We start from the raw sequence: 14563 nt of genomic DNA on the forward strand, positions 1-14563 counted from the left end.
GAAATGATTGAGTGGAAAAAACATTTTAACGTTCAGCTTTATGGTTTATCATACAGTTAGGGAGGACTACTCTGACAGAGATGACCAACGTTTTAGCAGGTGATCATTGGTAACATTGTAACTAGTAACATGACACAGGTTCACTTTAGATATTCCAATGTTTTGAGAGTTTGGTGAAATCTAGAGTGTTAAAATGATATTACTAATGCCCTAGTCGCCTTGTTCATTGATTTATCTAAAGCTTTTGACACTGTCAAGTATGCGATTCTTTTGGGTTAGCTGTCGTCAATAGGACTGGGATTGGATGCCTGGCGTTGGTTTCATGACTATATAAAGGATAGAAGTCAGGCTGTTAGAGTTGACAGCATCCAGTCAAAGCCATTGGAGTTGGTTAAAGGGGTCCCACAAGGTTCTATACTTGGTTCACTCTCTACATCATCAATATCGGTGATGAGATAAGAAAGTGTCAAATTCATTTATATGCTGATGACACTGTCATGTACTCTATCGCTTCAACGGCTGACCAAGCATTATCACTATTGGAGGCAGATTTTAAGATATTACAAGTGTATTTTATACAGCTGAAACTGGATTTAAATGCAAAGAAAACACATTTTATGATTTTAATTAAGGTTCAAAAAGTTGGTTGAAAATACACTTGCACTTACGAGCTTAGATGGTTCTCGAATGAATCAGGTCTCTGCATATAAATATGAATGGATGATAAACTCTTTTAAAATGCACATTGACAAACTTTGTAGACGGCTAAAAATCAAGCTCGGCTTCTATGGAAACAGGACATGCTTGTCCTGTACAAATAGAAGACAAATGATGCAAGCTACTTTTATGTCTGTTATTGATTATTGGGATATTATTTACCTGCATGCAACTGCATCAACACTGAAAGCTACCTTCTAATTTATCATCACTCATCAATATTAGAATGATATATCCTAAAACCAGGTCTCAAGCATGGACTACACTTGAGGCCCATGTGATTTCCACAGAGTTGGGTATGGCTGCCTTTTCCTAATACGCTCCTTGCCTATGGAATAGCCTGCAGACTAAACTTAAACTTGAGACTCTTGTCCCCCTTGATCATTTTAAATATTTATTGGAGCATTTTTATTTTTGAATTGCTTGTAACTGTTTCGGGAAAGACAAGTTATTGTGCTGTTAGTAGAATAACCTACGTGTAAATTAATTCTCTTGCTTTATTTTTATTGTGTTATCTGTGATTGTTTTGTTTGTCTTGTTTAGTTTAGTTTTTTAATCATTGTACATAAACTGTATGTGTAAACATGTATACGCAGAGCCCAGCTGTAACAGAGACCTTGGTCTCAGGCTGTGTTCCTTGTTGAAATGAAGGTATACATTTTGTTTTTTTTAAATCTATTTTGACCTGCTAAATGATGGGATTAGCAGTAGCCTACAGGGTGGAACCACTTCCATGTTGTTGGAGAAAAGCTTTATTCCTATATGAATTGATATAACATTGAAGTGCATGTGTTCAATTGATCAATAATCAGTAATCAGTAATCAATTGATCAGTAATTCATCAATTAATGTATGATAATAATATAATAAAACATTTTCATACACAGTTGAAGTGTGAAGTTTACATACACTTAGATTGGAGTCATTTCAACTCGTTTTTCAACAACTCCACACATTTCTTGTTAACAAATTATAGTTTAGGCAAGTCTGTCAGGACATCTCGGTAATCCCTCCAACAATTGTTTACAGGCAGATTATTTAACTTATAATTCACTGTTTCACAATTCCAGTGGCTGAGAAGTTTACATACACTAAGTTGACTGTGCTTTTAAACAGCTTGGAATATTCCAGAAAAATATTTCATGGCTTTAGTTGCTTCTGATTGGTTGATTGACGTCATTTGAGTCAATTGGAGGTGTACCTGTGGATGTATTTCAAGGACTACCTTCAAACTCAGTGCCTCTTTGCTTCACATCATGGTCAAATCAAATCAGAAAAAAACTTGTAGACCTCCACAAGTCTGGTTCATCCTTGGGAGCAATTTCCAAACGCCTGAAGGTACCACATTCATCTGTACAAACAATAGTATGAAGGTATAAACACCATGGGACTATGCAGGCGTCATACCACTCAGGAAGAAGACGCGTTCTGTCTCCTAGAGATTAAAATACTTTGGTGCGAAAAGTGCAAATCAATCCCAGAACAACAGCAAAGGACCTTGTGAAGATGTCTGAAAATATCTGTATCCACAGTAAAAACAAGTCCTATATCAATATAACCTGATATGCCGCTCAGCAAGGAAGAGGCCACTGATCCAAAAATGCCATAAAAATGCCAGACTACGATTTCCAACTGCACACAGGGAAAAATATGGTGACCATCGTTATGTTTGGAGGAAAAAGGGGGAGAATTGCAAGCCGAAGAACGCCATCCCAACCGTGAAGCACGGGGGTGGCAGCATCATGTTGTGGGGTTGCTTTGCTGCAGGAGGGAGTGGTGCACTTCACAAAATAGATGGCATCATGAGGCGAGAAAATTCTGTGGATATATTGAAGCAACATCTCAAGACATCAGTCAGGAAGTTAAAGCTTGGTTGCTAATGGGTCTTTCAAATGTACTGTGACCCCAAGCATACTTCCAAAAATGGCCTAAGGACAACAAAGTCAAGGTATTGGAGTGGCCATCACAAAACCCTGACCTCAATGCAATAGAACATTTGTGGGCAGATCTGAAAAAGCATGGGCAATCAAGTTACACCAGCTCTGTCAAGAGGAATGGGCCAAAATTCACCCAACTTATTGTGGGAAGCTTGTGGAAGGCTACCCAAAACGTTTGACACAGTTAAACAATTTAAAGGCAATGCTACCAAATACTAATTGAGTGTATGCAAACTTCTGACCCACTGGGATTGTAATGAAAGAAATATAAGCTGAAATAAATAATTTTCTCGACTAGATTCTGACTTTTCACATTCTTAAAATGAAGTGGTGATCCTAACTGACCTAAAACAGGGAATTTTTACTTGGATAAAATGTTAAGAATTTTGAAAAACTGAGTTTAAATGTATTTAGCTAAGGTGAATGTAAACTTCTGACTTTAACTGTAAGGCAACGTGCCAAGAGGACTAGACTGTAGGGGAAATATAAGAGAGGAAGCTTACCAAGAGGACTAGACTGTAGGGGAAATATAAGAGAGGAAGCGTACCAACAGGACTAGACTTTAGAATAAATACAGTGTACTGCCAGCGTACCAAGGGGACTATACTGTAGGGGAAATATAAGAGAGGAAGTGTACCAATAGGACTAGACTATAGGGGAAATATAAGAGAGGAAGCTTACCAAGAGGACTAGACTATAGGGGAAATATAAGAGAGGAAGCGTACCAAGGGGACTACACTTTTGGGGAAATATAAGAGAGGAAGCGTACCAAGGGGACTACACTTTTGGGTAAATATAAGAGAGGAAGCTTACCAAGAGGACTAGACTATAGGGGAAATATAAGAGAGGAAGCGTACCAAGGGGACTACACTTTTGGGTAAATATAAGAGAGGAAGCTTACCAAGAGGACTAGACTATAGGGGAAATATAAGAGAGGAAGCGTACCAAGAGGACTACACTTTTGGGTAAATATAAGAGAGGAAGCGTACCAAGAGGACTATACTGTAGGAGAAATATAAGAGAAGAAGCGTACCAATAGGACTAGACTTTTTGAATAAACACTGTGTACTGCCAGCGTACCAAGAAGACTAGACTATATGGGAAGTACTGAGTAGTGCCTGAATGCCACGACTAGATTGTAGGGGGAAAATAAAAGAGGCAACTAGACTATAGAGGAAATATACCTCAGGTGAAGTGAAACATTGATTAGACCTTTGAATAAATACAGTGAAGAACCAGCATGCCAAGAGCACTAGACCGTAAGAGAAATATAAGAGAGGCTCATGGTTATTCTGTGTCTAATGTATGTTTATGTCTATCTAAACCATTCCAGTCAACGTAGTTCTGATACTGGTGCATACACTCTCTATAGCTGAAAGAAGCAGGGTGAGCAGAGCAGCTTCTAACCCCTCCCTCCATGGCATGGCCATACCCACAGTGTGGCCCCTAGAGGAATCCCCACAGAGGTACAGTGGGTATTTAACCCAGAGAAGAGAGGTAACCTGACCTATGAAGGTTTGTGTGGCGCTGTGCTACCCCATACCCTCTACACATCAGAGGAATGAGGCTCTCTCCGTCTCCTGCTCTGGATCCAAGTCTGGCTGGTAGTCTGGTTCTACTACATCTAGCTGTGGTGGCTGGTGGGCTCGCCTTGCTCTCGTCTGCCTCTGCCTCTGAGCTGGAGTCTGTCAGATGCAAGCTCCAAGGCACCCCTCGTCCTCCGGCGTTCTCCCAGGACGGGGACTTTGTCATCGGGGGTGTTTTCTCCATCCACAGCTATATGCACACTGTGGATCACAGCTTCACCAGCCTGCCTGAGCCCCTGCAGTGCACAGGGAGGTCAGTGAACGCAAGAGGGAACAGGGGACAGGACTCGGGCTGTGTGGGGAGACAGATAAATTGTGTTTTAAAGACACGAAGACAGTGTTTAAAGACAGATAAACAGTGTGTTAAAGACAGGGAAACAGTGTGTTTAAAGACAGGAAAACAGTATTTTAAAGACATATAACCATTGTTTTAAAGACAGATTAACAGTGTTTTTAAGACAGGTAAAAAGTGTGTTTGTATCTGAGAGAGTAGGTAAAGACTACTGTTACAAAGTGTCACATTTTCAAATGCAGGTTATATTACAATGTCCTCAAGTCCCGATATCAAATGTGTAGGCTTGTAGACAGTGGAAAATAAGACTAAATATGGAGATGTTTGCCCTCGTATAACCATATATTCTATAGACTAGTTTACCATTTAGTCAAGTGGTGCTCAGTCACCTATCTTTTATTTACAGTTTGAACTCCCGTGAATTGCGCTTCTCGCGCGCCATGGTCTTCGCAGTTAACGAGATAAACAACAGTTCGGATCTCCTACCGGGTGTCACACTCGGATATCAAGTGCACGACTCGTGCAACACGGTCCCCATGGCCATGAATGTGGCCTTCCATCTGGCTAATGGCCTGGACCCAATGTTTGATACCGGAGAACAGTGCTCGGGGTCGCCTACAGTAACAGCTATCGTGGGCGAGTCTGCCTCCTCGCCTACCATCAGCATGTTGCGCATCATCGGCCCTTTTGGAATTCCTCAGGTAATCTCCTACGGAAAGAAATCATTCAGCTTTGTTTAATTTACTGTATTTCTATTGCCTCTCTTTCAGGAATGTGTTCAACTTTTAATTAGCCAATTTTCCTGAAATTTTGAGGAGAAAGGCATTTGAACATAGACTCAAGACTATGAGTCTGGAGAACTTCTGTAGGCATTAAAACATGATCTGAGGACTACCTTTCATAGGCGAGGTTGTTATGGGAGACCAGGGATTAGTGTCACACCTTTTACTCATGTTTTTCACAACACCAGTATGTCTTATAATACTATTATCAATATGAATAGAACAACAAAGATAGAAACGGGCAGAAATATGTATCCGTTTCAATCTGGCACAATGAAAAACAATACATTATTATTATTAATGTCTCCCTAACATCATACAACACAGCTAAACAAAAAAAGCAGGAAGTTGCCAATAACTAAAACTTGTTTGGCCGACATGATGATCGTTCTCATGTTTTCGACTGTCTGTTTTTAACCAGGTGAGCCACTTTTCCACCTGTGCGTGTCTGAGTGATAAGAAACAGTATCCAACCTTCTTCAGAACCATCCCCAGTGATCAGTTCCAGGCTGCTGCTCTGGCCCACCTCATCAGGCACTTCGGCTGGACCTGGATTGGGGCGGTCCGTTCCGACTCTGACTACGGTAATTACGGGATGGCTGCTTTCCTGCAGGCAGCACAAGAGGAGGGTATCTGTGTGGAGTATTCTGAAGCCTTCTCCCGTACCAACCCACTCAGCAGAGTGCAACGGGTGGCCGACGTGATCCGCAGGTGATCCGTGATAACTTGTGAACTTTTCATTCACACAGATGCAAGCCCATATTTATAAAAAATATGATTGTTAATAATTTCTCTCTTTTCCAAAAGCTGATCTGTGAGACCAACATGATTTGCATGTCAAAAGTGTTGATTAATACTAATGTTCATGTTCACTTCACTGAGACATTCCAATGAATGACAAACATGACCAGCATATAAAGCATATGATATAATCATGTTCCCCAGATCCACAGCCCAGGTGGTGGTTGCATTTGCAGCCACTGGGGAAATGAGGATCCTGCTGAGGGAGATGGAACGCCTGCCCTCTCCGCCCCGCCAGTGGATCGGAAGTGAGACCTGGGTCACTGATCCAGATATGCTGCGTTTCGGCCTCTGTGCTGGGGCCATCGGATTTGGCATCCAACGCTCTGTCATCCCCGGCCTTAGGGACTTCCTCCTGGACCTCTCCCCACAGAAGGTGTCCAACTCTCCCCTGCTCACTGAGTTCTGGGAGGGAGCCTTTGGCTGTAGGCTGAGGACAGGTATCTATCTGTCTATCTATCTATCTATCTATCTATCTATCTATCTATCTATCTATCTATCTATCTATCTATCTATCTATCTATCTATCTGTCTGTCTGTCTGTCTGTCTGTCTGTCTGTCTGTCTGTCTGTCTGTCTGTCTGTCTGTCTGTCTGTCTGTCTGTCTGTCTGTCTGTATGTATGTATGTATGTATGTATGTATGTATGTATGTATGTATGTCTGTCTATTGGTCTGTCTGTCTGTAGGGACCTCTACAGGTGTTGGGGTTGAGGAGAAGGTGTGTGATGGCAGTGAGGATATACAGCAGCTACAGACCCCCTACACAGATACATCCCAGCTGCGTGTCACTAACATGGTGTATAAAGCTGTTTATGCCATAGCACACGCCATCCACAGCATTGTTTGTGAAGAGAGAGAAAACTCCACTGTGAACTGTGACAAAAACCTCAATGTGAAGCCAACACAGGTGAATGACAAGACAATAGTATAATGTTCTGATATATATGTTTATTTAGACTAAGTGTATGAAGGACATTACGGCTGGTTATGAAGTAACACTTCTGATAAACATATGAGTTAAATGAATGTTCTGTTTCACTCTCTCCCACACTCCATCTCTCTCTTCCCCTCTATCCATCTATCTCTCCATCCCTCTTCCCCTCACACCATCTCTCGCGACCCCTCTCTCCATCTCTCTTCCCTTCTCTCCATCTCTCTTCCCCTCTCTCCATCTCTCGCGACCCCTCTCTCCATCTCTCTTCCCTTCTCTCCATCTCTCTTCCCCTCTCTCTCTCTCTCTCTCTCTCTCCCGTCCCCTCTCTCCCTTGCCCTTCGAAACACCAGGTCCTGGAGAGATTGAGGAGGGTGAACTTCTCTCGTAACGGGTACCAGGTGTCTTTCGATGCCAACGGAGACCCAGTGGCCACCTATGAGCTGGTCAACTGGCAGAGACGGGAGAGTGGGAAGATGGAGTTTGTGACAGTGGGGCGCTATGATGCATCCCTGCCTCCTGACCAGAGGCTTGACATGGAGAGGGAAATCACCTGGGTAAAGAACAGTACACAAGTACCTGTGTCAGTGTGCAGTGAGAGCTGTCCCCCAGGCACTCGTAAGGCTGTACAGAAAGGAAAGCCTGTATGCTGTTATGACTGCATCCAATGTGCAGAGGGAGAGATCAGCAATAACACAGGTAGGACTATAGGAACAGTTGGCAAAAATATGAAGTAATTTCTATCCCGGTTTACTAAGTAGTGGTTTATTTATATTACCAGCACTACAAAGGTAGTGTCTATCAATCATGTTCCTGTTCTTATTATCTCATTTAAGCTGCACATTAATTCAACATTCTTTATTGTAATCTGCAGAAGTGCAGCATTGTGGGACATGTATTTTCAAATAAATAAAACCTAATTCTATTATTATTAACATTTGATGTCTGTTGTTTTGTCCTGGTCAGATTCTTCAGACTGTCTGATCTGTCCCGAGGAGTACTGGCCCAACGCTGAGAGAGACCGCTGTATCCTTAAGCCTGTGGAGTTCCTGTCCTTCCACGAGGTCCTCGGAATCATCCTGACTGCCTGCTCTATGGGCGGGGCTTGTCTGGCCATCGCCACGGCAACCGTATTCTACCAGCACCGAACGTCTGCCATCGTCAGGGCCAACAACTCTGAGCTGAGCTTCCTGCTGCTCTTCTCCTTGGCTCTGTGTTTTCTGTGTTCTCTTACTTTCATTGGCCGGCCCTCTGACTGGTCCTGTATGCTGCGTCACACAGCGTTTGGCATCACCTTCGTTCTCTGCATCTCTTGTATTCTGGGGAAAACAATAGTGGTGTTGATGGCCTTCAGGGCTACACTTCCAGCCAGTAATGTCATGAAATGGTTTGGTCCTCAACAGCAGAGATTGACTGTAGTGTCCTTCACGTTTGTCCAGGCTATGATATGCACTCTGTGGTTGGTCCTGTCCCCTCCCTTCCCCATTAAAAACCTCACTACCTACAAGGAAAAGATCATTCTAGAGTGTGATGTGGGTTCAGCTATTGGTTTCTGGGCTGTGTTGGGCTATATAGGACTCCTGTCTCTCTTGTGCTTTGTGCTGGCTTTTCTGGCTCGGAAGCTGCCTGATAACTTCAATGAGGCCAAATTCATCACCTTCAGCATGCTCATATTCTGTGCAGTCTGGATCACCTTTATCCCAGCTTATGTCAGCTCTCCTGGGAAGTTGACTGTAGCTGTGGAGATCTTTGCCATCATCACCTCTAGCTTTGGGTTGTTCTTTCTGTTATTTGTTCCTAAATGCTTTATTATTCTGTTCAGGCCAGAGAAGAACACCAAGAAACACCTCATGGAGAAGACATCCAATGATAAACGTTATTAAGAAATGATTGAGTGAAAAAAAAACATTGTAACGTTCAGCTATATGGTTTATCATACAGTTAGGGAGGACTACTCTGACAGAGATGACCAACGATTTAGCAGATAATCATTGGTAACATTGTAACTATTAACGTGTAACAGGGTCACTTTAAATATTTCAATGTTATGAGTGATTGTTCAAATCTCGAGTGTTAAAATCTGATTTTACCTGCTACATGATGTGAATCGCAGTAGCCTCCAGAGTGGAACCACTTCCATGTTGTTGGAGAAAAGCTTTTTTCCTATATGAATTGACATAACATTGAAGTGCATGTGTTCAATTGCTATTGTAATTCATCGTAGTATGTATTATAATACTATAATATAATAAACATTTTCAGATATATCGGTGTCTTGTCAATGCTTGCTTGGCCAGTCAATCCACATTTGTTAGATACCTTGTTTTTTATATTCTTTACATTTTATTAATTACAGATCACAAATATGCCAACCTTATTCACATTAACAAACACTTCAACCCAGTGTCCAGTGATGTTCATGCTTACATCACCTACCAGATTAATTAAGACACACACTGTTCAAGAAGCCAAATAGTTTCTAGTGCAATATAGAGTACTTCATTTTCTATTTTTTTAACAAGTCATTTAATACCAAAATCTTATTTACAATTACATACTACCCCAGCCAAACCCTAACATTGACGACGCTGGGCCAATTGTGCATCGCAATACGGGCCTCCCAATCACGGCCGGTTGTGATGCAGCCCGGAATCAGGGTCTATAGTGACGCCTCTAGCACTGATATGCATTTCCTTTGACCGCTGCACCACTCTGGATCACAAGTACTGTAGTGGGAAGCAACCATTATGAGCTGTGGTTATGAGTCACACTTAACACTAAGTTGTTCTTTACTTGCAGTATCAGTCTAAAGTTTGGACACACCTACTCATTCAAGGGTTTTTCTTCATTTCTATTATTTTCTACACAGTATAATAATAGTAATAATAATAACGTCAAATCTATGAAATAACACATATGGATTCATGTAGTAATCAAAAAAGTGTTAAACAAATCCAAAAATAATTTACATTTTAGATTCTTCAAAGTAGCTTGCCTTGATGACAGCTTTGCACACTCTTGGCATTCTCTCATCTAGCTTCACCTGGAATGCTTTTCCAACAGTCTTGAAGTAGTTCCCACATATGCTGAGCACTTGTTGGCCACTTGAGCTGTGTTGGGTCATTGTCCTGTTGAAAAACAAATGATAGTCCCACTAAGTGCAAACCAGATGGGATGGTGTATTGCTGCAGATGCTGTGGTAGTCATGCTGGTTAAGTGTGCCTTGAATATAAAAAAAAATAACAGACAGTGTCACCAGCAAAGCACCCCCACATCATTACACCTCCTCCTCCATGCTTCATGGTGGTAACCATAGATGTGGAGATCATCCATTCACTTACTCTGCATCTCACAAAGACAGTTGGAACCAAAAATCTCAAATTTGGACTCATCCGACCAAAGGAGATATTTCCACAGGTCTAATGTTATTGCTCGTATTTCTTGGCCAAAGCAAGTCTCTTTTTATTATTGGTGTCCTTAAGTAGTTGTTCCTTTCCTGAAAATTAATTCCACAAATGAACTTTTAACAAGGCACAATTGTTAATTGAAATGCATTCCAGGTGACTACCTCATGAAGCTGGTTGAGAGAATTCCAGTGTGTGCCACCTTGTCATCAATAAAAAGGGTGGCTACTTTGAAGAATATCAAATGTAATATATATTGAGATTTGTTTAACACGTTTTTGGTTACTACATGATTCCATATGTGTTATTTCATAGTTTTGATGTCTTCGCTATTATTCTACAATGTAGAATGAGAAGGTGTGTCCAAACATCTGCCTGGTACTGTATGTAATAACTTTAAATCTCAACTTTGATCATTTCTGGTTTTCCTGTTGTTTCCCTGTCATCCCTTTCTTAGTGTTTTCTTAGTGTTCCTCTCTGGTCTCAGTAAGATGATGTAACATTTAGGGGCAAAGATGCACAGCAGCAGTCCAAAACTAGAGGCTAAGATGGCAAATATCTCCACAGCTACAGTGTACTTCCCAGGAGAGCTGACGTAGGCAGGGACGAAGGAGATCCATACAGCACAGAAGATCAGCATGCTGAAGGTGATGAGCTTGGCCTCGTTGAAGGTGTCAGGGAGTTTCCTGGCCAGGAAGGCTAAGAGGAGACAGAGAGAGGCCAGCAAGCCGATGTAGCCCAGCACCAAATAGAACCCTGGGGGCCAGGGCTCCTTACACTCCAGCACTACCATGCCAGTCAGACCCTGGTACGAAGAGTTCCTAAACGGGATGGAAGGAGCCATGGAGAGCCAGCCAGCACAGAGACACACCTAGGGGAAGGAGTGGAACAACAAGTATCATGTGGCTGACCAACATGACAAACATCAAAAGATTATTTAGTAGGACTACTATTTAATGAGTTCAACGGTTCTACCTGAGGTGAGGTGGAGCAGAGAATCAGTGTCCTCTGCTGGGAAGGTCCAAACAGTTTCATCAGAGCACTGGAGCCTGGTACAGTGGCCCTGAAGGCCAGCAGCACTACGATGGTCTTGACCAGGAGGCAGGAGAGGCAGAGCACGAAGCTTACCCCAAACGCTGCCTGGCGTAACCCACACGACCACGCAGAGGGACGCCCAATGAACAGCAGCGAGCACAAGAAGCAAAGCTGGAGTGACAGGAGAAGCAGGAAGCTCAGCTCTGAGTTGTTGGCCTTGACAACGGGCGTGGCACGGAAACGGTGGAAGATGGCTGTGACGGTGGTTGTCGAGACAACACCCAGCAGGGAGAGTGACACCAGGATGATTCCCATGGTGTCATAGAAGGACAGGAAGTCTTCTATCCCAGCGACGCACTTCACCCTGTCTCTGTCTGACCAGTAGAACTCAGGACATCTAGTGCAGTCTAAGGAACCTGCATGGGAGGACACAATGCGCACACACATTGGTCTACATGAAATGATATAGAAATAAGAGCAGTACTTTCGAATCGTGGTGCGTTGTGTCACCGTGTGTGTACCTGTCTGGTTGCTGATCGCCCCAGCTGCACAGGGCAGGCAGTCGAAGCAGCAAGGAGGCTCTCCTGGACGACGGGCCTGTCTGCTGCCTGGAGGGCAGGGGGCACTGCACAGAGACACTGGCACCTGGGGAGAGATACAGGGCACAGTCACACACATAGGTCTTCCACTGTGCCTCTTAAATACTGCATAGGGGAGAACACTCTGATTCCACACAAAGGCCCCTCATTTACTTTAGTTCTAGTTAAGTCTTATTTGTGGAAAGCTGCATTTTTTTCGCTTAAATGGACACTACTTCATTCCACAACTCAGCTTCCAGCACAACCCACCTGTGATTGCCCTCCTATCCACACGATGGCGCTCTCATCAATCTGCAATTGTTGGCTGAGGGGGGCAGAGCCGTCATAGCTTCCCACCTTCTTGAACTTGATATCTCCACTGCTGACCTTCTGCCAGTTAATAATGTCATAGAGGGGAACTGGCTCCCCATTGGCATCAAAATGCACCTTCTCCCCAAACTGATTGGTGAAATTCACCCTCTTCAGGTGGTGTAAGAGCTGGAGAAAACCAGAGGGTGAGGGGAGGAGATAATGTCCTAAAAACATGTCACGGAGAAGGATTATTAAATATTACTGGAAATATATGAATAAATAATCATACTTACTTACTCACACACACACACACACACACACACACACACACACACACACACACCACACCACACACACACACACACACACACCACACCACACACACACACAGACACAGACACAGACACAGACACAGACACAGACACACACACCACACACACACACACACACACACACACACACACACACACACACACACACACACACACACACACACACACACACACACACACACACACACACACACCACACACACACACACACACATCCTACCTGTCTGGGTGTAAAATATGTGCTGGTGTTACACTTCTCCTGAGCTTGTCCGTGTCCAGTAGAGTCACACTGTAGCAGCTGGTGTAGTGCGTGGGCTACAGCATACACTGCCTTATACACGTTATAGGAGATCCTGACCCGAGACACGTCAGAGTAGCTGCTCTCTGTGTCCCTCAGGTCTTCTGAACCAGTACACATAGCAGTCAGCCCAGAACTCTTTGAGTTGCTGCCCGCCCCAAAATCCAACCTGCAGCCAAACAGTTCCTCCCAGAACATATTGATGAACTCAGACCCCGGTGTGGGCGAGGGCCTGACCTTCAGCAGGAAGTCCCCCAGGCCAGGGATACAGACTCCTGGGAAGGAGAAGCCCAGGGTGCCCTGTAGCAGTGGGTGGAACTGAGGGGAGGTGAGCAGGCTGGCCGTAACCCAAGCCTCACTGGCAACCCACTGGAATCCTGTAATGTTTCTCGCTGCCAGCTGAGAACGAGGAATTATACCGTTGGTAATTGTACGTTGCTTATCCGCGTACTCAGAGAGTTTCTACATCGTTTTATTTAGCACAATAAAACGAGAAGAAAGGAAGATAAATTAATCCAAATGAAGTAAATACCTGACAGAATATTTTAAAGAGGAGAACTCACCTCAGAGAGAAACTCCAGCAGCTGGCCCTCTGTAGCGAAGGCTACCACCACGCGAGCCCTGGAGCTCTGCAGGGTGTCGGCCATGGCACGTAGCCCAGCTGGGGAGGGCGAATTGGGGATGGTAAGGTGGAACGCCAGGCAGCCTCCCTGGTCCTTCAGCTGCTGGGTAAAGGCCTGGATGCCATAGCGACTGTAGTCATCAGAGGTGCCCAGGATGCCAACCCAGCGCCAGCCGAAGTGGCTCACCAACTGGACTAAACCACGAACCTAGGATGAGATAAAGAAGGATTAGACAGAGATCATGGCATGAGAGAAATTATGGTGGGACATTTTCATAGCAGGAAAAGCAATGTGTTCAGAGAAACATTTACCATAAACCTCATTGTCATCTGGCACTGTAATTAAATTTGATAGTTTTTCTCTAGCCATTTGCAATATAAGGAGGTGATTATTTAACTGGAGTTTAGTAAACTGAGCATGAAGACATAAAAGTCCACTTAACACATTGCTTTTGCACTACTTATGTCAAAAACTTTCTCATCGTCCTTCACACCTGGAACAGGTCACTGGGCACAGTCCGCAGGAACGAGGGGTAGGAGAGTTTATCTGTCAGACAGGTACAGGTTGCAAAGTAGCTCACCTGTGGAGAGAACAATATATTATACATGTTAAACTACCTATCTCTGTCTCTGTCTCTCTCTCACCAGTGGGATATTGAAGGGGCCTAGGGTGTGAGCCACAGCCCCTGTAGGGGTGGAGGAGGCTAGACCGACGACAGCAGGTACAGGGGCTCCAGCCAGGCACCCAGGCATCCTCTCCTCCACCCCCTTCTCTATGTGCTCCTCAGTCCTCTTCCCAGTGACCACGGAGAGCGCCCCTCTCAGGCTGGTGTGGACGTGGTCACAGCTGTCCAAGATTCTGTAGCCTAGCCTCACACCTGGCAGTAAGGTTGAGTTACGGTTAATCTCATCCACTGTAAACACCATGGTCATCAT

The 14563-nt window shown here is 43.9% G+C and overlaps 2 protein-coding genes across 2 annotated transcripts; one reads left to right on the forward strand and one right to left on the reverse strand.

Annotated features, from left to right (window-relative positions):
• The first annotated feature begins 4215 nt into the window (after positions 1–4215).
• On the forward strand, positions 4216–8929 carry LOC135545337 (extracellular calcium-sensing receptor-like). The gene is made up of 7 exons (XM_064972952.1): positions 4216–4493; positions 4939–5233; positions 5736–6025; positions 6260–6540; positions 6814–7022; positions 7400–7745; positions 8013–8929. Exons 1-7 carry the CDS (start codon positions 4216–4218, stop codon positions 8927–8929), a joined length of 2616 nt encoding a protein of 871 aa, XP_064829024.1.
• A 1963-nt stretch (positions 8930–10892) lies between these two features.
• LOC135545338 (extracellular calcium-sensing receptor) lies at positions 10893–14563 on the reverse strand. The gene is made up of 8 exons (XM_064972953.1): positions 14273–14563; positions 14122–14208; positions 13569–13835; positions 12928–13305; positions 12334–12561; positions 12007–12130; positions 11426–11901; positions 10893–11321 (listed from the first exon to the last, which is right to left on the reverse strand). Exons 1-8 carry the CDS (start codon positions 14561–14563, stop codon positions 10893–10895), a joined length of 2280 nt encoding a protein of 759 aa, XP_064829025.1.

Source organism: Oncorhynchus masou, chromosome 9 (genome assembly GCF_036934945.1).
Source record: "Oncorhynchus masou masou isolate Uvic2021 chromosome 9, UVic_Omas_1.1, whole genome shotgun sequence".
Classification (NCBI taxonomy): Eukaryota; Metazoa; Chordata; class Actinopteri; order Salmoniformes; family Salmonidae; genus Oncorhynchus; species Oncorhynchus masou.